This window comes from Typopeltis vanoorti, chromosome 4 (assembly GCF_054136105.1).
Source record: "Typopeltis vanoorti isolate ZY-2024b chromosome 4, IOZ_Tvanoo_1.0, whole genome shotgun sequence".
NCBI lineage: Eukaryota > Metazoa > Arthropoda > Arachnida > Uropygi > Thelyphonidae > Typopeltis > Typopeltis vanoorti.
In genome coordinates, this window is record NC_143552.1 from 165,337,895 (window position 1) to 165,364,231 (window position 26,337).

General features: G+C 37.0%; 1 protein-coding gene across 1 annotated transcript in view; it reads left to right on the top strand.

Moving 5' to 3' along the window:
* The window catches only part of rudhira (breast carcinoma-amplified sequence 3 protein rudhira), a 532,797-nt gene that overhangs the window by 395,973 nt on the left and 110,487 nt on the right, over positions 1 to 26,337 (top strand). Inside the window, exon 20 of the mRNA XM_090391579.1 lies at positions 5,029 to 5,126. Within this exon, the coding sequence (XP_090247705.1) occupies positions 5,029 to 5,126 (98 nt within the window). The remainder of the gene's footprint in view (positions 1 to 5,028; positions 5,127 to 26,337) is intronic.

The window sequence follows — 26,337 nt, forward strand, 5'->3', positions numbered from 1 at the left end:
AAGCCTTGATTAAGGAATTTAATACAGTGAGCAACCCACTCCTGCCCCTACATCAGACTCTCATAAACCCACCTGGTCTATGTCTCAAATCTAGAAAGCCTCTCTGGTCCATGGACAAACTCTCTTCAGCTGCACTGCCATCAATATATGACATATGAGAACACTGGTCCAACAATCTACCAACAAACGGCTTCCGGGTAGAAGATCCCTGTGCTCCGCAGCCTGGTTTTGATCTTCCTAGGAAGATTTGGTCATCAATAAACAGGATCAGAACTAGTCAGGGCAGATGTGGCTACCTTCTACATAAATGGGAGCTGTCAAATCACCCTTATTGTGATTGTTCTCCCGTGGTTCAGACGATTACTCAAAAAAAAAAAAAAAAAAAAAAAAAAAAAAAAAAAAAAGAGGAAAACTTAGAAAGCTGATTGTGCCTTTTATGTAATGAACTTGTATATGTTAAGATTTTCATCATTTGTTGCTGGGAATTGTGATTGTACTCTTCACTTGCCAGTTTCATGTAGCCATAAGCATAAATAAATAAATATAAGAGAAAGAAAGAGTGTGGAAGAATAACTTCACTAAATGCAGATAGAACCAGTGAGTCCAGAGTAGATGCGATTACTTAAATAATGAGTGCTTACTTAAGATTTTTCTGCCTGGTGTATATAACATAACACACAATACTATATTATATACACATTGCATGACAAGATAGAGGGGAATGAGGAGATTGTAGAGCTGTTGCATAAACTAGATAAGTATCAACCAGTGAAATATCAGAATATATGCTAAAAAAATGTTCAGTTGAGATTGGAGTTTGAACTATTGACTTGAAAAAGTGGGTGGCTGACAGATAGGTATCAGAGAAAGTGGTATGTGGGGGTAGATTTATGTTGACCAATGGTGAACTCCATGGGTCATTTTTTCAACCATTGTCTAGGTCTGTAACATGTTTGTAAAATAGGAGTCTCAGGTCAGGAAAGATTCTATAGGAATCCTATCATCCACCTATGTGTATCTCCAGAGTGGTTGTGAAGATTTTAGAGAGGTTGGTAAGAACTCACATATAGAAATAGGTTGACAGAAAGCTATACTTTGTAAGGAGTGAGATTCTAAGTCAGGAATGTTACTGGTGTACCTCATTTACAGGGTGATTTTGAATAGGTTGGAAATGTGGACAAAATAATGGATATCAATTTAATGTTAGCAGGTATAAAGTTATGCACTTTGTATGATGACATATCCAGGGCATGTTATATTGGTGGAATTATGCTTGGAGAAAGTGACAGTTCTAGAGATCATCGAGTTATGGTGGATATGAATTTAAATTCGAAGTTCACATAAAATTGCAAATATATTTTCGAGAGTAATTGCAATGTTAGAGCCTCCATAGCTCAGTCGGTATAGACGAAGCCCTTTGGTCCAAAAGATCTTTGTTCAATTCCCATCTATGATGTGAGGAATTTATCTGGTCTCTTCCCACTTAAGGTGAGTTAGTCAGTCTTATAAGGAGGAAGAGGGTTTTACCATCTGGAAACTCAGGTTTTTTTGCCCCTCAGAATAGGCAAACCGGCCAATGTTGAAATACACATTGACATGTAAGGAATCATTTTGTCACTTTACAAGGTCTTTATGCAACTACACCTGTGCATTTCTATTCACAGATTTAGTCTTGTGAGTTTCGGGGGAGGGGGGTGAGAAGAAGTGGTGAAAAGTCTACAAAGAAGAGTTAAAAAGGTGATATTGGGATTATGGAATATAGATTATGAGAACAACGTGTGCAGGCTTTAGACACTGGTATACAGGAAAAAGGGAGGATGATATGATAGAAGCCTATAACCTTCTGAAAGGGTGTTATAAGATATTGATTGATGAAATTTTTTATTATATGGAATGAGAGAGGACAAAATGTTTTTTTTTTTTTTTTTTTTCACAGCGCAGTGAGTGGAATTATTATTATTTAGACCTCCAAGGAGTCAAAAGACTCATCGCGGAATGTCCTTCCTAGGAAACTCGAGTCTATCCAGACTCATCGTGGGAAGTCTCTCCTAGGAAACACAAAGTCTATAATACCACTCCTTAAACTCATTGACCATTCTCGCTCTCACCACTCTGTCAGGCAATGCATTTCACGATTCAACCACCCTCAATGCAAAGAAACCACTCCTCACCCTCTTGCTCACAGTTTCCTTTCATAACTTCCAGGGATGGCCCCCTTGTCATCACTCCTTCTGGCTGTTCAATCAATCAAAAGAACTCCCCAGTGTCAACCCTGTATCCACCTCTCAACAGTTTAAAAGTCTCAATCATATCACCTCTCCTTCTATCCACCAAACTCTGCAGTCCACATTTCCTCAGCTGATCCTTATAACTGACATTGTAAAGTCCTGAAACTGTCTTTGTACCCTTTCCACAGTTAATTTATCCCCTTCAATTCCTGGGGACCAAATCTGAGAACAATAGTCTACGTGTGGTCTGATCAGGGTCTTATACAATGGAATGATAATTGTTTTATCTCTGCAGGTCAGCATCCTTCTCATTATTGCAGCAATCCTCTGTGTTACCTTCACCACCTTTGTAATATGTCCCCTGAATTTCAGGTTTCTATCAATCATCAACCCCAGATCTCTTGTCTTACCTACTTTCTCCAATATATCTGCTCCAATAGAGTATGCAGCGTCCCATCGATGTGTCCCAAACCTCAAGACCTTACATTTTGCTGCAATAAACTGACACCCTCCCCCCATTCATTTGCCCATCTGTCTATCTTAATCAAATCCTCTTGCAGGACTACCACATCTGCACTATTACTTATAAGCCTTCCCAGCTTCACATCATCTGCAAACAACTGAATATCTCCCTGCAATTCACTGACAGTGTCAATGATATAAAGATTAAACAATATAGGTCCCAGTACTGAGCCCTGTGGAACCCCCACTTGCAACCCCTCTGCCTCCTTGAAACTGCTCCACCATGCAACTTTCTGATACCTACCGGACAGTCAATCCTGAATCCAATTGACCAACCTGACCCATGTACTGCAACTTAAATATCAGCTTATCATGTGGAACCCAGTCCGATGTCTTCGCTAAATCCAAGAAAATGGCAGTATATGCCTTTCCCTCATCTACTGCTCTTGTAACTTTATTATAAAAGTCTAGCATATTACTAAAACAAGGGTGCCCCCTCACAAATCCATGTTTACTCTCACAGATAACATTACTCTCATATGCCCAATGTTGTATACGGTCTCTAACTAATTTCTCCAAGAGCTTAACAATGATTGTGGAATGACTGATGACACACAAACTGGCTATAATTAGACACTTCCAGTCTGCTACCGTCCTTATGCAATGACACATTCTTACCTTCCTTCCTCCTGGGCACCTTTCCCGTAGCCAGACTTTCATTGAAAAGCTAGGTCAAAGGAGCTATCAGTTCTTTAGAACATTCTCTCAAAACTCGTGGTGAAATACCATCCAGTACCACAGCTTTACTGACATTTAGAGTACTCAGTATTTGGAACACACTCTCCTCCTGCACCACTAATCCACGAACCTGCCCTATCCCTCTAGTATTACAATTTACTCCTCCAGGATGAAATACACCAATAAAGTGTTCAATTGAACAATTCCACTATGTCCTCTGCATCAGTCACTCTCCCATTTTTACCCCACAATGTCATTCTTCCACAATCATTTCTCCTCCTACTGGCCACATAGCTAAAAAATTCCCTAGGATTTCCTTTGGATCTTAGGGCCAATCTCTTCTCATATTCCGATTTTGCCTTCCTTACCATATTAGTCACTCTCCTGGCCTGTGTCTTATGTTCTTCATGCATCTGCTCTTCACCTGTCTCCTTATATCTCTTCCATAGCCTCTTTTTCACATACAGTTCCTGTTTATTATTGTTTGTCATCCACTTTACACCAAATTGTTTCCTCTTCTTCACTTGTGGAATACAGCTTACTATTGCTGCTAACAAATATTCCTTCACAATTTCCCAAGCACTATGATATCCCAGCCTTCCAATTCCTCCCTACATGAAACTTCTCCAAGTTGATGTCTAAGACTATTATAATCACCTGCCTTATAATTCCACATATGTTTCCATCTCTTTAATACTCCTGCATGGCTATTCATCTTCCAAGTCAAAACCACATGGTCACTCTCTCCAACTGGTGGGAGAGATGTCATCTCAGTTATTATCAACTCTTCTGATGCTATGACCAAATCCAAAACTCTTGAACCTCTTGTTCCTTCTATTACATATTGCCTAAGACATTTGTCCCTCAAGAATTCTAGAAATTCTATTCCCTTATTGCTACATGCATCTTCTTCTCCCCAATTTATACTGCTGTAGTTAAAATATCTCATAACAATCATTACTCTTGCACTTGCCGAGCTCAACTGTCTAAACATCTCCTGGTCCCCACCCTCTGTGCTCCTTGGTTGTAGCAACACCCCACTAAATATCTCATCTTTCCTATCTCTACCTCACCATATGCTTTCAAAATCATTAGTGTCACTGCCGTCCAAAGCCTCCACTCTTTGAGGATATAAGTCGTAACTTATCATAAGCAATACTCCCCCACCACGCTTTCCCTTCTTCTGTTGTGAATGAGTTTAAAAGAAGGTATGAGGGCTGGATGTGAGTGATGTATGACATCCCTTGATAAGTCTTTGTCTTCTTGGAGGTCTGATGATGATGATGATGATAATAATAATTATTATTATTATTCGTGACACCCCCAAGGAGTCCGAAGACTCATCGCGGGAGGACACCTACTGTACAACACTCCATCTCCACTACTGCATCGACCCTTTATTACCAATCACCTACATCAACGCCATCTACATAATTGTTGAGAATTGCTTTTAGTTTTTTTAATTATTATTATTTATTGAATATCCTTAGATTCTGAATTTCTTTAAAAGACTGCTGCTGGTTTCTTGTTTTAAATAAGTTGTGTGCATATATATATGTGTGTGTGTGTGTATACTTATATGTATTTTTTAATATTATAGTATTAGACCTGCAAGATCAAATCCTGTTGCTATGCCTGGGGGTCACCAACTCTCTTCTGGTTCCTCTAGTTCTCTGCTGTTGATAGAAGCAAGTTCAGGTTGTTTAGTTTAAAATATTATATGATTAAACTTAATTCACATCATTGTGAAGTAATGTGATAAAGTAATATGATACACTAAAGTTCATTTTATATATAATAATAATTATTATTATAAGTAAATATATCAAGTCGAGTAATTATTTTGCACTAATTTGCTGATTCGTGTCTTGAACATTATCCCTGGCACTCCTGGCATATAGCAGCAACCAATTTTATATTTTGTCCTACTGGCCTCAATTTCATATCAGATTGACTCAAAGAAACTATATATATATATATATATATATATATATATGTATATATATATTGCTTTACAGTGGGTGAGTTACTGCATGGTTGTCATCAGAATGTTGCATAGTCCCAGTGACCATGTGACATTTTTTCTCTTCAGTTGGAAAGACCTTGATTCAGATCCTGTATGAGGAACCTTTATAAGAACTTTTCAGTTGAAGGCAAATTAACAAGTCTCATATATAGTTATCAGGATTTTTCTTCATGCAGAATAGGGAACCCAGCTGGAGCAGAGAACACTTGTAGTTTTTTAATCAATAATCCTGCAGTGGAATGTCTGCAACATTGATTATTATTCATTATAGGTTGCAGTTTTATTGCTGGTATGTACTGTAGAACAATATTTACTGTATTATCATTACACATTCTTACATTTAACATATAAAATATACTCTTGTACTTAACATATAATTATGTTACATTGCATAATGTTTCACATGTAAAACTAGCAGAAAAGACTATCTTTGAACTGGAGGTTCGGGATTGAGTACTACTTGAAGAACCTCTGTTTGTAATCAAAAACATCTAAACAAGAAGTATTTTATATAGACCGAATACTTTATTAATTTTATGTTTTATGTTGACACAGTACTTTATGCTGACATGTATAACATTACGGTTCTTACTCCATGTATGAGAAGTTATTAAGAAATTAATTATAAACTGGAAATTCAAAAACTGGAAGTAATCTTATACCAGCAGATTTTTAAAACGTCAGGTTTTTCAAAAATATTGATGCAGAGAAAATTAAAATCATTAAATTATCAAACTTTTTAATGGCAAAACATACATATAGCAACGAAAGTTATGAGTTTTTATCTTTAAATGATTATTAAAAGCATCAACATAATATCAGCCACATAACAAATCAATCTTCTTCTTAGCTAACACAGTTAAGCATTAAGCATATCATTAGGGTTAGGCAACAATCCCAGCTGTAATAGTAGTTTTTGGTATTTTACTGAATAGATTATGAATTCAGTAGGTGAGCATGCAAAATACAGCGGTCATTGTGTGATGATTGCACTTAAGTATTTTGTAGGGTTTGTTTAGTATTTGATGTGATAGACAACTGAAAATTGATAATACGCTTAGTTTTAAACTTCTGTTCCATAGTCTGTAAATATATATGCAAAATTTTTAGTGGTTAGTTTTAAAATAATCTAACAAGAAACTTCGATTGAAATTATGATCTCTAATGTAAAGGATAACAACAATTACCATACCTACTAAGGTAGGCTTGCAAGAACTCCTTGACTGGGCAGTTGACTTTTTTTCTATTCGAGGCCTTTCTATTAACATAGAGAAGTCCTGCTCTTTAGCTCTTGTCCCCTCTGGTCATGACAAGAAGCTTAAGGTTGAGCCTATAGAGTTTTCCCTGCACGGGAGGCCGTTGCATGCTTTGACCATCCTGGAAGAATGGAGATACCTCGGTATCATGTTCACCCCAAAGGGAAGGTCTTCTGTCCCTTCTATCCTAGAAGCTGGGATCACTTCTTTGAGGAAAGTTCCTCTCAAGCCCCAGCAAAGACTGTTTCTCCTTTCCCACTATCTCCTACCTCTCTTTTACCACAAGTTGGTGCTTGGTAGGACATATATCTCGGCCCTGTCCCGAATGGACAGAGCTCTCCGTTCAGCCGTGAAATCATGGCTCCGACTGCTGCTTGACACCCTTACTGCATATTTCCATGCGAGGGTGAAGGATGACAGGCTTAGGGTTCCATCACTTAGATGGCTGATCCCACGTCTGTGGCTGTCCAGAATCGTGAAGTTAGAACTATCTGATTCTCCTATCTGCAGAGAGGCTTTCTATAGCTCATTAATACAAGAAGATTTGGGCGGACTAAAGGCTGGTCCCATTATCATGGTACCTTAATTGAGTCAGCACCCACAGAACACAAGAGATGGGCATCTCTGCTGCACTTGTTCTGTAGATGGTGCTTCTTTAAAAGAGTCATATCTGGTGCCTCCCCAGCATGATTGGGTAAGGGATGACACCAGACTCCTCCCTGGGTTCGAGTATATTGACCTTATCAGGACGAGGATCAATGCTCTGCCCACTCGAGCCCACACAGCTCGATGGGATACTGAAGACTCAAACTGTAGGACTGGCTGCCAGTACAGTGAGACATTTTTTCATATAGCCCAGTATTGCTTCCATGCCCATGAGATCCGTGTGCAGAGGCATGACTCCGTGGTCTCCATTCTGAATAACCGCTTTAAGAACAAAGTTTGGGAGACTGTGGTGGAACCATATTATAGGACCACTGTGGATTTGCATAAGCCAAACTTAGTGATTAAAAGAGATGGTGACGTTTGGGTAGTTGATGCCCAGGTGGTGGGAACAGGATGCCCACTAGCCTATAGCCATAACAATAAGATAAACTATTATAAGAATAACCATGATCTAGTTAATAAGATATGAGAGGAGCACGAGGCAACTCCGAGGTTTACCAGCACCCATCTCTTTACATGGTGTATGGAGCGCAGATAGCTATAAGGACTTAAAACAGCTTGGTCTTATGCAGAAGGATATTAAAGTTCTTTCCTTGAGGGGCCCTACAGGGCACACTGGTGGCATGGCATTGCCACCAGAGAATGACTACAATGTCATTATCTAGAAGAGGCATAGGGTAAAACACTTGTAAAGGCCTATATCAAGTCTGGACGAGATGTCTGGATGTGATGTTAGGGTAGTACTGCCCATAACCAGTACAAAGATTAATAAAAAAAAAATAATAATAACAAATGGTGTACCACAAGGATCAGTGCTTGGTCCACTGTTATTCAATCTGTACATTAATGATATTGTGAAGGATTTGACAAGCGATATACAGCTATTTCCTGATGATGCAAAGATAGGTAGGGTAATCCGGAATGCTGCTGATATGCAGTACTTGCAGAATGATTTTAATAGGCTGGAATTGTGGGCATGGGAAAATGAGTGTTAGTTCAATATGAATAAATGTAAACTCATTCACTTCGGCATGATTAGATATCCAATGTTGTATTATATTGGTGGGATTGGACTAGAAGAAACTGATAAGGCTAGGTATCTTGGAGTGTTAATAGATAGGAAGTTGAAGTTTAGGGGCCATGTGGCAAGGATTGCAAATAAAATTCAAAAGTTAATTGCAATGTTGAAACAAATGTTCACATGTAAAGATAAGGATGTTATTTTGCCTCACTTGGGCTATTGTGTGCAGGTCTGGTAAAAATGATATCAGGATTCTGAAATACTGATTATGACGACAGATTGAGAATTTGTAGACTACAGACACTAGCAAACAGGGAAAAGAGGGGGTGATATGATTGAGATTTCAGGTTTTTAATGCTCAGGATTCTGTGTGTCGCCATGTGCTGGTCAGATATTGGTTATTGCGTGTAAGGTGTCCGAATCACTGTTGACACAATTTTCCTGTGTTAACTTCTGAAAGGATCATATAAGATTTCAATTGATGGAATTTTTCAATTTATGGAAGGTGGGGAAAGAACGAGAGGGCATCCTTGGAAGCTGAGAATGAAGGCCACCAAGAAGAGTGTAAGGGCTAGATTTTTCTCTCAGAGGGTGGCGCGTGATCGCTATTGGATATTGTGAGTGCAAGCAGTGCGGATGAATTCAAGAATAAGTATGATAGCTAGTGTGTGTAGTATGCAGCCTTTCTTGATGAGTCTGATTCCCTGAAGGTCTCTCTTAATCAGATATTAATAATTTATTGATCTCTCAAATATTTACATATATACAATGATCATCTTGATTAACATTCATTATATTATTTTACAAGGTTCAACACTAAGTGCTACATATAATGAGATTTCAATAATAATGATGATAACAGTTTTTTTTTTTGCTATTTTTTAAAATAACAATCACAGTAATAATTTACAATTATATAGTTCAGAGTTACACAAGTTATAATATTACATGTTGTAGTTTACTATTTTTTTTTCAAAGTTTGAGAAAGTGTGATTATACAATAGTATTTACTCATATGCAATTAAAATATTGTATTTCCTAATTCTCACAAATATGCAATGTAAACTCATTATTTACATAATTTTTTAATAATGAGGATTACATGTAGATGAGTGAGGCAAGTTAATCCCACCTACTTCGAAGCTTGGGTTAGCTTTTATGAAGAGAGTGGGATTTAGCCTTCACTATTTATGTTGTTGTTACTGTTTATGCATGGGATGTAGGCATCGGATGCTGGTGATTTGCAATGTGTATATTAGTGTTAATGGTATGTTAACTTTGTTGGTATATTTTCCAAAGTTCGTGTTTTAATGTTCTGTAGTTATCTATTGTGTTGTAAATTTCTTGGTAGGTTGTTGAGTTGCGTGGGTATCTGATGTGATGTCACTAAAGAACCATATGAGTTGTTGAAGGGTGTAGGGATGTAGAGAGTTGTTGTTCGTGTTATATGATATGTGTCTCTGTTGTTTCGATAGGTAATGTTGAAGTAATTCCTTGTTAATGTCATGTAGTGTTTCAGGTTTTTAATGCTCAGGATTCTGTGTGTCACCATGTGCTGGTCAGATATTGGTTATTGCGTGTAAGGTGTCCAAATCACTGTTGACACAATTTTCCTGTGTTAATAATTATAATTATATATTAATAATTATGAATAATAATAACAGGAATATGTTAATTATGAGGATCAGCTGAGGGAATGTGGACTGCAGAGTTTGGTGGATAGAAGGAGGAGAGGTGATATGATTGAGACTTAAACTATTGAGAGGCAGTTACAGGGTGGGCACTGGGGAGTTCTTTCACTTGGCGGAGCAGCAGAAAGGAGTGATAACAAGGAGCCATCCCTGGAAGCTACAAAAGGCAGCTGTGAGCAGGAGGATGAAGAGTGGTTTCTTTGCGTGTATGGTGGTGGTATAAAAATTCGATGTAGCTTAAAAATATCAAACACTTTACATCTATTTTTTACAGAGGTCAAGCCCCATGAGAATGTTGTAAAAATAACTTGTTTGTCTCTGTATATTTTGTACTAGATATGTTTGTAAATAACTCTTTAGAAATTAACTCTGTATACTCCTTCAAAAAAAAAAAAAAAAAATCAGCTAACGCCTTTTTATTCCCATATACGGAGAGTAGGCGAGGCCATTTAGCCCTATCTAACTTTTGGAGACCGAGTGGGTAGTTCAATCTCCACTGGTACCAATCAGAGATAGATGGCCCAAGGCTATCACTAATTAAGCGGTACACAGTGAAGAGAGGTGGCTCAGATGTGCCGCCATCTCGTGGTCCCTAACACAATATATTTAATGTCTGAAATAATGTGGGTTCTACGGTCGATTTTCTTGAGTTTCCGGGATGAAAAACCTGAGTTTCGGGAGGAAAAACCCGCTTGCCCATGCCAGAGATCGACTAACTCGGGAACTGGTCCAAAAAGGCTTAGAAAAATTTCCTCTAGTCGCTGACTAGACTCAAAACCAAGTCTTCCTTCGTGCGGCCAAGCGCCGTGATGTGCAAACGCCACATCCACTGAGCTACACAGGCTCTTCTATAATATACTCCTTTAATAAGAATATCTTAGAGTTTTAAAAACAAAGGCAATGTTTTGCCACCGGAATTGTATGTAATAGATCTACATGGCGACATAAGAAAGGTTGTTTATGAAATTTTGTGTGTATGTGAAAGGCTTACAAGCTTTGCACGTAAACACCTCCGAAGTCAGTCAGAAAGGTTCAAACAACTTTCTGATGCCCGGCAAATTACAATCAAAAGAAAGCGAAGGAGAACAGAAAGTGGGCCGAACGTGAAAGAAGATGAAAGAGTCATGCCGAGTTCTTTGGGAGTTACAAACTTCATGCGAGGTCTCAGAGAAGGCATAATGAAAAGGGACAGAGCCAAGCATAGGGGGCTTCCCAGGTCGAGACGTCGCTAGAGAGAGAGAGATGACTTCTTGGCCAGAGAGAGGGTTTCCAGAGGCCACAGATGAAGCTCCCTGCTTCCAAACATCAAGAGAGAGCCATCAGAAGTCGAAACTAGGGACAGTTGGAACCAGAGCAGAAGCGAGCTGAGACTATAAGCGGACTCCGAACCAGAGCAGAGCAGTGGCAGCAAAGAACGAGAAGAGGCAAGGTCCTAGTTACAAAGAGGAGATCCAAGTGCATAAAAAGAGCAAAGGTGAAGTGCTGTTACCGAGAAGAGCCAGTCGGTGGCAGTTGCAGTCATCAGCGATTAGTAGCAGAAATTCCTGAAGTAGGATCCAGAGGAGAATTTGACCGTATGCTGAAACCTCTTGTATGTGCTATTCGAGTAACACAGATTGCAGTCCAAAAACCCGCTAACATCCCTAAGTGATACTGCTGAAGCCAAATTTCCTGAAGGATGCTTGAGATCTCAGATGAAAGAATTTCCATCAAACTTTTAGTGAAAGACTTGACTGAATGTGCGATTCAAAGCCTTTGTAAATTACACACTTTTGTATATTCTCTCTTATAGTTGTTATAGAAAGACGTTTAAGATTTTTGTTTAATAGTGATAAGAAGTGTCCTTAAGAGAATCAATTGACATGTTTGAAATTGATATCAATTTGTAAAAATAACTCTAACCTCTTTGCAAGTAAACTAGGAGTTTAATAAGTTGAATTTGTAAGCAGAGAGTTAATAGGTTTTTGAGTTAAAGAGATTAATTAATGTTGAAGTAAAAAGGTTATAATTTATGCTAAAGATTTTATAGATGGATAGAGAAAGCAATCTCCCTATTCTTTAATTCATGTATATATTTCATAGTAATGTAAATAAAATGTGTTTTGATTATTTTGTTAAAGGAGTGCTGCCTGATTGTTTATTTTTACATCTGCACTGTTCCTAAATAAATTGGACTTGTGAGCGGGAAACTAAGTGAGATAGCTGAAGCGTAAAGTTAAGTAAAGGAATAGACCACGACTGTTTGTGTAAAGTTTTATTGAAGGAATTTGTGTTAGAGAGAGAGAAATCTGCCGGCCGTATTATTGAGTTTTATGCTAATTAAATGATATTAGTGGTGCAATCTAAATGAAATAAATTTTCTAGTATGTTAGGCATAATACTCGTAGTGCGAAGGGTAGATAAACATAGTACGCAGTAGAGTAAATGAGAAAGGATGAGAGAGAAAAGCGCATTAGAATAAAGCTATAAAGAATAAAGATAAATAAATTAGAATAACGGCATATAAAGATATAGACAATATAGAAAGTTTAGAGCAAAAGACATTACAAGTAATAAATAAATAACATAATATTACAATAGAGATAACACAGCATTTATTACAATGGCGCAGCCTTCAATTACAATAGCAACAACATAACATTCGTTCACAATGGTGCAGTCGACAGGATAAAATCCACAATACTTAAAATAAGTAATAGTGGATTGGAACAGTTTTGGAAATAAAGAACAGGCAAATACAAGGTGGTGCAAAAAGTTTCGAGACTAGCTCTGTTTATGAGAAATTACTTTATTTATCTACGTTTACACACTATTACCTTCAAAATAGTCCCCTTGCATATCAATACAGTGCTCCCAGCATTCATGCCACTTCTGGAATGTGTCCTGGGAGTCTTCTTTTCAAAGCATGTCAAGCACCTTCTGCGATTCGCGCTGGATCTTCATCTTTGGGAAGAGGGCGAAGTCTGCAGGAGCCAAATCTGGCGAGTAGGGTGGGTGCAGAAGTGAGATTATGTTGTTTCTGGCGAGAAACTCGCATGTGAGGAGAGCTCGGTGACAGGGTGCAATGTTGTCATGGAGCATCCAGTTTTTCGCGCGCCACAGATCTGGTCGCTTTCGCTGAATGTCCTCCCTCAGACGCCTTAAAACCTGGCAGTAGAACTTGCTGTTGATGGTCTGGCCCCTGAGGACAAATTCTCGATGCACAATACTGCGAATGTCGTAAAAGACAATGAGCATGCACTTGGTCGAGCTGTGGACTGGCCTCTCCTTTTTCGGTCGTGGAGATGATGGGCTCTTCCACTGTGAAGACTGCTGCTTCATCTCAGGGTCATACCCATACACCCAAGTTTCTTCACCGGTAATGATCCTCGACATGAAGGATGGGTCATCCACGGCATGCTGACAGAGTTCTTGGCAGACTTCGATGCGGTGTTCCTTCTGCTCCTGGGTCAGCAGCCTGGGGACGAACTTGGCAACAACACGGTGCGTGTTCAAATCACACATGAGGATTGCCTGGACTGTTCCTTATGACACACCGACAATGGCAGCAATGTTGTGGAGTGTTCTCCGATGATCCTCATGCACAAGTTGTCGAATGATTTCGATATTTTTGGGGGTTGAGCGGTCTTCCTGATCTTTCATCGTCTTCCAGTGATGTTCTTCCACTCTTGAAGCATGCATGCCACTCAAAGCATCTTGAACGACTCATTGCGGCATCACTGTAAACTTGCCTAATCATGTCAAACGTATCTGTGGCAGATTTGCCCAGTTTCATGCAGAATTTCACGTTTGCTCTTTGTTCTGACTTGCTGTCCATGAAGAAATCGCAGATGTGGTAACACAGGTGGTCAGAATAGCATCAGTTGCACAGCTCCCGATGTACACAGGACAATATCTTTTGGCACACTGACTTATAAAGGTAGGTGCTCCCTGCGACTGTGCATGCAGCCTTGTGCTGCCATCTATTGGCATGTTACAAACCTAGTCCCGAAACTTTTTGATACTATTTCGTATATAGAAAGTGTGTATATATATATATATTTAGTGTAAGAAATTTTTTTAAGTACCATGAATAAAAACAGCGGTAACTTGGAAGCCAGTACTACTAACAAGATGGGGGATGTCGAATTTTTTAGAACTGTAAACCCTCACCTCATAATCCCCCAGTTCTCTGGAGAGGATCACGATGATGTGTTGTCCTTCTTCAAATTTGTAGAAGAGCTATGGAATGCCGGAAACTGGTCGGACTTTCAGCTTCTAATAATACTTAGGAATAAACTGATTGGAAGAGCCAAGAATTTTTTTGTATTCCTCTCCTATACTGAGAGACACTCTGGATTACAATAAATTCAAAGATACCCTGATATCTCAGTTTTCCAAAGTTAAAAGCATAGTAGGTCCAAACCAGTGGAGGCTCCAGAAGTGCAGACAAGAGAAAAAGGAATCTATCACTGACTATTACAACAGTCTGCTCACCTTAGCTAATAGCATGAGTGTGTCCAGTGATGGAAAGAGTCACTTTGATTGGGCTGACTTCAACCAGTTCAAGTTAGGAGTTAGAGAAGAATATAAAGAGACAGTGTACAAAAGGAAAATAAACACTTTAGAAGAAAGAATGCTATCAGGCCATAAAAGAAAAAGAAGAAAGGCTAGGCGATCTTCATCCTGACTCTATTTCCAGCCAGATACACAACATTACAGAGATGACAGATCAAAAAACTGAGATTAAGAAAGAGAAAAATAAAGGGAATCCTAAAGAAAAAAGTAAACAGAAAGAAGGAAAAGAGGAAAATAAGGCCACAGAAATAAATAACACAGACCACAACAGATTGAATGTTGCAGAGTCTATTAATATGGAAGAAGTACGCGCTTTAATTAGACAAGAAGTTGAACGGCTACAACAGGCTATTATGGACCATCTTGAAGCTGTACTGAAGCAGCTGGTGGCAGTAACAGAAGCAACCTCTGAATCAACTATACTTCAATCAGAGAGGATAAATGGAATAAAAGACAGGAGGGAACTTCCCAGATGTTTTAGCTGCAATAAGATTGGACACATGGCTCACAACTGCTTTAAAGATAAAAGACCCTCCAACAGAAATAAGAGACATGAGTCAAATTTTGGGCACCCTCATCATAATTATGCAAACAAACCATGGAGAGGAGAGAACAGAAATCGAGAACACCAATGGAAGTCTAAAATGATCATAGAGGGGAAGGTACAAGGATGGTATTGTGATGTATTATTAGATACTGGTTCTCACGTCTCAATCATAACTGAAAATTTTTTTCGAGGAATAAAATCCAAGATAGGGAGAGGCATTACTAAGCTAAAGCGACCAATCGAATTATTGGGACTTTCATCTTCTCTGTTTCATGTAACCAAGAAAGTTAGGGTAAAAATTTACTTGTCAGAATTTAATTTGTGTGTTTGGCAAGAGTTGTTGGTCCTTCCCAGGACACCTCACACAAGAGCATAGATTATCCTAGGAACTAACTTTCTAGAGAAATACAGGTTCTCATGCAACTTCTCTAGAAATGAAATATGCATAACGGGCAGAAAACAGTCTGGTAAAGGGAACCGTAAATTTAAAAATAGAATTGAGAAATCTCATGAAGAGAGAAAGCAGAATGAAAGAAATGTCAGGCAGACTGAAAGAGGTAATGAAATGTTTCGAAATAATCATACTGATCCTTCAATAGCTTCTACATCCGAAAGTAATAGTCAATCTAAGACTTACCTCATCTCAAGTGTAAAATTAGTTAATGATCAGAGCATAAAGAAAAAGGAATTAAGGGAGGGTAATCAAATCAAAAGGTAGTAGAAGTAAACATTATAGAGAGAAGCAGTAAGGAAATTCACCGTCCAGGCAATGGGAGAAATAGAAAGAGAGCAAGAGGTCGGAAGGAAATTAGACGCCCGAGGGATAATAACAAATATAAGTCACAGTGTCAGTCGCACCAAGAAGAGCCCACAGGTCAGGCTGATGATGTTCCCTGTTCAAATTTAGATGAGAAAACTGAGTATGGTCCGATCCAGAGAAAGCATGAGACACGATACAGAGACAGATTTAAGAAAAAATTTTTCATGGCTTAAAAATTTTTCATGAAGGGGTGGGCTTTTGTAAAATCTCGATGTAGCTTAAAAATACCAAAGCACTTTACATCGATTTTTTACAGAGGTCAAGTCCCATGAGAATGTTGTAAAAATAACTTGTTTGTCTCTGTATATTTTGTACTAGATATTTTTGTAAATAACCCTTTGGAAGTTAACTATATATACTCCTTTAATAAGAATCTTTCAGAGTGTTAAAAAACAAGGCAATGTTTTGCCGCCGGAACTGTATGTAATAGATCTACATGGCGGCATAAGAATGGTTGTTTATGAAATTTTGTGTGTATGTGAAAGGCTTACAAGCTCTGCATGTAAACATCTCCGAAGTCAGTCAGAAAGGTTCAACCAACTTTCTGATGGCTGGCAACTTACAATCAAAAGAAAGTGGAGGAGAACAGAAAGCAGGCCGAACTTGAAAGAAGATGAAAAAGTCATGCCGAGTTCTTTGGGGGTTACAGACTTCATGTGAGGTCTCAGAGAAGGCATAATAAAAAGGGACAGAGCCAAGCATAGGGAGCTTCCCAGTCGAGATGTTGCTAGAGAGAGAGATGACTTCTAGGCCAGAGAGAGGATTTCCAGAGGCTGCAGATGGAGTTCCCTGCTTCCAGTTGCCAGAAGGCTTCCAGTTGTCCAGGCATTTCGGCGATCCCAAGCCGAGGAGAAAAGCCGATGTAAATTCCCAAAGCAGAGAGTCGGCGGCAGTTTCAGTTATTGGAAGAGCTTCCAGTCACCCAGAAGAGAGAGAGGGATCCCATTCGAGAGTCAAAAGAGACAGTTGGCGGCAATTACAGTTTCTAGAGATGGGAGTTCAAGCTACTTGAGACGGCAGTTGTCCAGGCATTTTGGCAAGCAGAGATGAAAAGGCGGCGTAAATTACCCGAAGCAGCTTCGCTCGGAAGTTTTTCTTTCTGCTGTGGGAGAACAACATTTTGCTGGAGCTGTATGAGTACCACAGGTGGCTGTTTACAGCCTTCTATTTTTCCAATGACATACTACTGAAGTCAAATTTCCTGAAGGAAGCTCGAGACCTGAGATGAAAGAAATGCCATAAGACTGTAGTGAAAGACTTTTGACTGAATGTGCGATGCAGTCTTTTTGTAAGTTCAAACATTTTGTATATTCCCTCTCATAGTAGGGTGTAGATGGACTTTTAAGAGATTATTCAACAGTAGTAAGAATTGTCATTAAGAGAATCTATTGGCATACTGGAAGTTGATATAAAATTTGTAAAGATAACTTAACAGAGAGTTAGCTAACCTCTTTGCAAGTAAACTAGGAGTTTAATAAGTTGAATTTGTAAACGGAGAGAAAATAAGATTGTGAGTTAAAGAAATTAATTAGTGTTAAAGTAAGTAGGTTATAATTTATGCTGAAGATTTTATAAATGGATAGAGAAAGCAATCTCCCTAATATTTAAATTCATGTATATTTCATAGTAATGTAAATAAATTTTTTTTTTTTTTTGTTAAAAGTATGCTGCCTGTTTGTTTATATTACAACTGCACTGTTCCCAAAAATATCGGACTTGTGAGCGGGAAACTAACTAAGTGAGATAGCAGAAGCGTAAAGTTAAGTAAAAGAATAGACCACAACTGTTTGTGTAAAGTTTTATTGAAGAAATTTGTGTTAGAGAGAGAAATCTGCCAGCCGTATTATTGAGTTTTATGCTAATTAAATGATATTAGTGGTGCAGTCTAAATGAAATAAATTTTCTAGTATGTTAGGCATAATACTCGTAATGCAAAGGGTAGATAAACATAGTACGTAATAATATAAGCAAGAAAGATTCGAGAGAGAAAGCGCGCACAGCTAATTAGAATAAAGATAAAAAGATATTACTAATATAGGCAGAGTAAGAAAGGAAATATATATAAAAAAAAAACGTGTAGAATAGTAAAGATAATAAAATAATGCATTAAAGACAGAAGAAGATATTACAGTGGAACCGTGAAAACATTGCCTGATAGAGTGGTGAGAGCAAGAACGGTCAATGAATTCAAGGAATGGTATGATAGACTTTGTGTTTCCTAGGAAGGACCTCCCGCAATGAGTCTCTTAACTACATGGATGCCTGAATAATAATAATATAATTTTTAAGTATAATATACTTTATAACCAAGTGGGAAAACTTCATACAAGTGGATTTGCTATGTTGAATTATCACTGATAATGGACAATTTCTGTCCAAATATCTGGATTCCATATTTATGTCAATTTAAACAGACCTCATAATAATGAGGTCTGTTTAAATTGACATAAACACATATTCACAACTAAAATAAATATGAATGAAAATATGGAATCCAGTTATTTGGACAGAAATTGTCCATTATCAGTGATATAATTGGCTACAATTTAAAAAAAGTAGATCATACAACAGTTGGTTTTAATCCATGGCAAAAGCTGAAGCTAGAAGATGATTGTAACATTATTAATTAAAAAAAATACTTATGTTGTTATTATTACCCGAAGACCACATGGAGTCAAAGACTAATCTGGGAGGTCCTTTTATCACACACACAGCTCATCATACCACGTCTTAAACACACTCAAACTCCTTGCAGACACCACACTCTCAGTCAAGGCATTCTAATCATTCACAACTTTGCACGAAAAAAAACCTGCCTCTCACTCCCCTACTCACACCCTCTTTATACAGTTTCCAGGGATGACCTCTGGTTCTCCCCTGATCTCCCACTATTCTCTGTAACTTCTCCACCATTGATCCTATAACAACCCCTTACCAACTTGTAGGTCTCTATCATATCTCCTCTCTTCCTCCTGTCCACCAGACTCTGCAAATTACATCTTCTCAATCTTTCCTCATACTGGACATTCCAGAGGTCAGAAACTACCTTAGTCAGTCGCCTTTGGACCCTTTCCAACATCTCTTCATCCTTCTGAAAATCCAGTGACCAAATCTGGGCACAATAGCCCACGTGTTGCCTAATCAAAGCCTACAACGGAACAAGAATCTCCCTACTTATTTTAATAGTCCCTATTTTAATTCTTATTAAGAATTAAAATTTCCCAGATTCGGTAAGGATAGGCAATTTTTATGATTTAAATCGGGATGAATCAGTGATGCCTTTGAACTTTCTTGAAATAAGTGTTGATGTTTAAAATGGCTTCTCTGAATGAAGTTGTCGATCCAAAAGATCCTGTGTTGACTCCAGGCTTAGGAGTCAATGTAGAAACTGTAGCGTACCTATAAAACAAAAAAATTACTCTATAACCGCAGTAATAAACTTTAATTGAAAGCACAGATATTTCATACTGAAAATAACAGTACATCATCGGTATGTAGAAACAACAAGCAAATCAAAGACCAGAAATACAAGTGACATACAACAATTGGTGTATACCAATTGAATGTAATATTGGCTTTCTTTAAATATCTTCTCTATTGCCCATTAGAAACATTGTTTTAAACAAAGATAAATTGTCTGTTGTCTCTTCCAGATGTTTACCAAGTCATGTTCAAATGCTATCTGTCATGTTTTAGACAAACTGTCTGTCCATTCTATAGCAAAGAGACTTAAAGAACAATATTACATATATGCTATTAAAAGGTCTCACAAAGCTATTCATGCCCATCATTGAATCAGCACAGAACTCAAGATCTTTTGATTTATTCTTGATTCACAGAAGCTGTTTTAAATATGAACATTTATTTAAAAAATCTCTGGAACACTTTTGCATCATCTCAGTTTAAATTGTAATGATTACCTTTTTACTGAAAGTCTGAGAGATTTTAATTCTTAATAACTAATTTTTTGTAATTAATAATGTTAATGCTGGCCTGGTTGACTGAGTGGTTAGCATATCCACTCTCCAGCCAGAAGGCTGCGGGTTCAAATCCCACCGTGGGCATGGATGTTTGTGATTATCTGTGAAAATACTAGTGGTGGTGGTCGGCGGTAGATATCGTTGGTGTAGATCAGGGGTGTTCAATCCGTCGATCACGATCAACCAGGCCAGGTTAATGTTAGACATTTACCAGTGTGTTGCATTTTCATTACAATTTGATGAATCAAATGACTTCACTGATATTGCTCAGTTAATGGTATTTATTCGCATGGTATTTCAAGATTATTCAAGTCAAGAAGAACTTTTGAAAATTATACCATTATTGGGAAGGACTAGGGCAGAAGACATTTTTTCAGCATTTAATGAATTTGTAAAGCAACACAAACTTCCGCTTTTTGAACTTGTGTCTATTACTACTGATGGTGCTCCTGCAATGATAGGTAATAAATCAGACTTCATTTCATTATGTAAAAATGATGACAAATATCCAGATTTTTTAACGTACCATTGTATTATTCACCAACAAGTATTATGTAGTAAAAGATTAAACAAAAGATGTTTTGGATATTACATTTAAAATTGTAAATTCTGTTCGAGGAAAAGCCCTGCAACGGCAGTTATTTAAATTACAGGCAGATGATGATAGGGAACTTCTGTTGTACAACAATGTTCGCTGGCTCAGCAGAAGTCAATTTTTAGAAAGATTTCTTGTATTAATTGACCATATAAAATATTTTCTTGATGAAAAAGGAGATATTTATCCACAATTGAGTGATAAAAGATGGTTGTTACACTTATAATTTTTAGTAGATTTCTGTACGAAATTAAGCAATTTAAATTTAGAGTTACAAGGTAGAGATAAAAATTTAATTGACATGTTAAGTTCAATAAAAACTTTCCAACAATACTTACTTTTATTAAAGGAAAATATAAATGACCGTGAATTTAGACATCTCCCATATTTATTAAAATTTTTTGAAACAAAATCAAGAAATGCTTCGCTATGATTTAAAAGAATTTATTCATGAAATAGAATTATTTGAGGAAGAAATAAATTCAAGATTTAAAGATTTTAATAAAACTGAAATGATTGTATCTTTTATCAATAATCCATTTCAAGAAAACTTGAACATCACAGAAATTTCAAATAAAATTAGTGGGCTGTTTGATATAAACCAAGCTGAAGTAGAACTTGAGATAATAACCATTCAGAATAGTTTACATTTAAAATCAATAAACAATGAAGTCATTTGGAAGTATGTACATGAGAAATTCCCAATATTAACTGATATTGCACGAAAAATTCTGTTGTATGTCAGATCGACATACTTGTCAGAATCTGCTTTTTCAAATATAACCGTCATAAAAAATCAATTAAGAAACCAAATTACAAATGATTATTTGGATGAATGTCTGCGATTGGCCACTTCTTCATATCATCTTGACTATGAAAATATTGCGAGGTTCAAACAATGCCAAATTTCACATTAGCTTCTTTTTTTTTTTTTTTAAATCAACCAGCATTTCCTGTAACTTGTGAGTTTGTAATCAATCTGTTGTTTTTTCTAACTTTGGTTTTCCAAAATAGAGAAATAAATATTTTATTCCAATATATATATTTTTTTTTGTTGTATTAAAATAAAAGTGATAAATAAATTTTTAAACACAAAAAGTTTTTAGTTGTGTATTTTTTTTAGTTATTTGTGTGTAATCAGATATCAGGTTGGGGGAACGTGATCTATATAAGAGAGTAGATTGCCGAGTAACTTATATATAAGAGAGTAGATCGCCGAATGACTTTTTATAGAAAAGTAGCTCGCGTAGTAAAAAAGGTTGAACACCGCTGGCGTAGATGATGGAGATAGTTGTGGTTGGTGAATACGGTCAGTTGTAGAGTAGGTGCCCTCCCTTGATGAGGCTTTGGACTCCCTGGAGGTGTTATATAATAATAATATTTTGAGGCGATATAGTCCTGCAGACTATATCGTGTTACCCTTGAATTGTTTTACCCTTTTCAAGATAATTAATAAACAAAATGCCTTTAGCATCCCAAAACACTGATGCCATGACCTTTCCTGCTGATGGAATGACTTTGTTTTCTTTGGTGTTGAACAACCTTCTTCTGTCCACTGTTTTGATTGCTATTTGGATTCTGGTGTGTAATGGTGAATCCAATTCTCATCCATAGTAATAAATTGATGCACAAAATCAGTTTTATTATTGTTAAATTGCTCCAATCACTGTTCAGAGATTTTCATGCGAGTGCGTTTTTTATCTGCTGTGAGCAAGCGTGCCGCCTATCTTGTGCAAAGCTTTTTCATTTGCAATTCTTCATGCAAAATATATCCTACAAGTTCTTCTGAAATGCCTATAGCCTCAGCAATTTCACACACTTTTGACTCACCTGTCATCCGATACGTTATCATGCACTTGATCAATGATTTCTGGTGTTGTAACACTTTTTGGACATCCTTCATGTGGATTATCTTCAAGGTTGGTACGGCCATGTTTAAACTCGGCAGCCCATTTCTTAATTGTCGAAAACAAAGGAGAAATGTGCCCATAAACTTTTATGAACTGTGAATGAATTTCTTTTGCTGTTAAACCTTCTTTTACAAAGAATTTTATAACCGCACAATACTCAATTTTATCCATTTCAAATGATACAGACAACACTTTTGCTTCAGAACAGCTGTATAAAACAAATTACCTGATAGAATGACTTGCAATTTCACATGGATGCTTATGACAGATATACCAACTTAGAAAAAAAAAAAAATTGTGCCAACGGTGTTGTCATTGGTTGAGGCCGAGAACTTTTCAGACCACCCTCGTATATGGAGTAAAGACATGGACAGTCTCCATTCGGAGTGTGAAAAAACTGGTGGCCTTTGAAATGTGGATGCTGCAAAATTTTGAGGATATCATGGAAAGACAAAGAGGTACTACAGATGATAGGTGAAGAAAGAAGCCTGATAAAAGAAATTAAGAAGAGAAAAGTCAGCTGTTTCGGACATATTCTTAGACATAACTGCTTACAAAGGGCACTTCTTGAAGGATCTGTTGAGAGAAAGAGAAGGAGGGGAAGACAAAGACTGAAGTGAATGAAAAATATAGAAGACTGCACCTATCTGTCATATGAGGAATGCAGCAGAGAGATGCAGAATAGGACATGGTGGAGACACATGGTAGTCAATTTCCTAGAGGGAGTGACATCTGACAAGATAGGTGAGAGAGCTTTTAAATCTCTCTCTTCTAAATAGTAATTATTTCTAGAATTTTTTTCTTTATTATGTTTTGATTGGTGATACAGTATAATTTTAAGAATATTATAATAATCATCAGTTTTGTCTCTGTCTGCATAAATTGTGTTTGATGTATTTGATGCATAATGACTAAAACTAATATTAAATCCTTGGATATGTTCTACAACTACACTTGAAACATCCATACTATGTAAATATCAACATATATTATTAATTTACATACTTATAATTTTATATTATGTGTTTTAGTAATGCTGTTTTTTAATATATTATCAACGTAATCATTGTTTGTGATATAAGCCTTAAAAAGTACTTGGCTTTGGCAATTTTATTAAGTCTGTGGTGAGAAAGGGTAAAATACCCTTTCTCACCTGGAAATTACTTAGAAAAGCCTGACTGCTGTTTGAACAATGGAATTAAAATTTCGGAAAGTGATAGCAATACAACTGCTTATAGAATATACTATTTTTGTATGAGTTGTTTAGCATTGCGCTGTTTAAACAATCATTTTAGGAATGGCATCTTTCATGTTAGCTCTTTCTTCAAAATAACAATTTTCAATTGATGTGGGCTTATAAACTTCATCAAGCAAATGTATGTAACCAACAACAAATTGTTTAATTACTATATGTAAAAGATCACACAAATAATTAGTTATTAAAGTATATTTACTTGATGTCAGGGAAAATGCAGGTTTTTTATTATTATTTTTTTTTTATTATTTTTTTTTTTTTTTTATATATATATAGCAACAAAGGTGAAACATACTTTACACTACAGTAGATGCTCACTAAAATGAACTCACAGAGATGAAAAAAATAGTTATAATAATACACTGAAGGTTTACTATAGCAAATTTCTTTTAGAATAGCATAATGCTGTCATGGCTTTTAAAGGTCCAATTAGAAGTAAATAGTAATAAATAACAAAATTTTATAACAGGTTAATTATTTTGTAAATTTAGGTTGCATTATTTCATATGGGGTGCTTAAGGGTCAAAGCTGTATAACTGAGAGGAGACCTCCACATCGCCTTTAAAGGAATGGGGAGAACCGACCAGGGCTTCTGAACTAATGTCAAATCCTCACCTTCTCGTGGTGCACCCTATTGGGTATCTACCCGGATATTGAACAAACGAGGATGGGCTGGCAATTTGGGATTTAGCTGACCAAATTGTAATTCTTATTGTCTTAAACCAAATTATAAAATGATGGTACAACATGACAAAATTTCATGCCGGCTGGGGCGTCGCCCGGTTAAACAAGGCCCCCGTTGTTTTCACCAGGGAACCAGTGCGAACAGCGAAAAGTCAGTTACTGGAACAAATCTGAAAAACCACCCCAACTCAACATCACCAGAGTTAAAGATCGGTACTATCAACATAAGAAGCCTGAATGGCAAAGAAATGGAGAGCTAGCTGAGGAATTAGATAAGTGCAGATTGACATAATAGGAGTGACTGAAACAAAAAAAAGACAAAAACTGGTGAGATCTTTCTGAGCAGTAAATACAAAATGTTATATTCAGGCAATGACAATCAAGGAAAAGAAGGAGTAGCCATTGTATTCAACACTAAATAGAAGTCTAATCTTCTTGAATGGCAGGCAGTCTCAAGTAGAGTGATATGGGCAAATATCAGAATAGGGAACTGGACAATGAGACTTATTTGTGCCTATGGTACCACAGAAGGTTCTACTAAGGTAGAAGTGGACGAATTTTTTAATGCTTTAGAGAAAGCATCTGACACATTGAAAAAGGAAAAGTTGGTCCTTGTTGGGGATCTAAATAGCAGAGTAGGAAATGATCGTCAGACATACAAAAATATATTGGGAAAATTTGGAGAAAAGAGCAAAGCTAATAAAAATGGCAAATATTTGTTGGATTTCTGCTCAGGACATGGACTGGTTGTTACTAACACCATGTTCCAACATAAAAATATGCACAAATTCACATGGAGAGAAGAGGCAAGAAATAAGAAAAATCTCATTGACTATGTTATTGTTGATTGTGATGTTTTCTCCCTGGTGCAGGACACCAGAGGGTACAGAGGATTTGAAATTGGAAGTGAATCACTATTTAGTCTTGAGCAAGACAAAATTGAATTTCATATTGAAAAATATAACATGTAAGAAAGTTTTAAAGTGAATAAAAGTTGAGCAGCTCTTAGATGTGAACTGTAGACTAAAATACACAAAGATTATTGAAGAAAAAATGAAAGAGTTTGAGAACAGGAACCAAACTTTAGAGATTCAGTGGCAAGCCTTGAAGAAAACCCTGATTGATTCAGCCAGAGAAGCATGTGGTGAGGTTGTCTGCAAGGATAAAAAAATCAGAACTCCATGGTGGACACAGGAAGTTAAAGAGGCAATGGAGGAAAAGAAGAAAGCATATCAAAAGTTCCTGGCAAATAATTCAGCTTCTGCTCTTAGAGAATACAGAGACAAATGTAAGAAAGCTAAACACTGTGTAAAACTAACTAAACAAAAGTCATGGGAGGACTTTGGCAAGAACATAGAAAATAAATATCAAGAAGGTGGCAAAATATTTTGTAGGTTATTGAAGAAGCTTAGAAATGGAGGAAAGAGTACTGTAAAAGGAGTCAGAGATGATAAAGGTGACATAAAAACGGGAGAAAAAGATATCCTTGAAGTATGGAGTAATTATTTAGAGAAATCGCTAAATGAAACAAGCAGGGATAGCACAGTGGTAAAAAACACTCAACAGGCATACAATCAGGAATACATATCCATACTTGAAGTAGAAAAAGCCATCAAAGGCTTAAAATGTGGAAAGGCAGCAGGTGTAAACGATATTCGAGTAGGTTATTCGAGCTGAAGTATGGTGGTATAAAAGTCTTGCAATGACTGCACTGCATAGTTCAGAAGGCCTGGACAGAGGGACGAATTCCTGATGATTGGAGTAGAGTTCTCATAGTACCCATATATAAAAAGGGAAATAAAACTGAATGTAAGAATTACAGAGATATTTCCCTACTGAGTGTTCCTGGTAAGATATATGCAAGTATACTTGAGAAACGGTTCAGAAGAATTGTAAAAGAA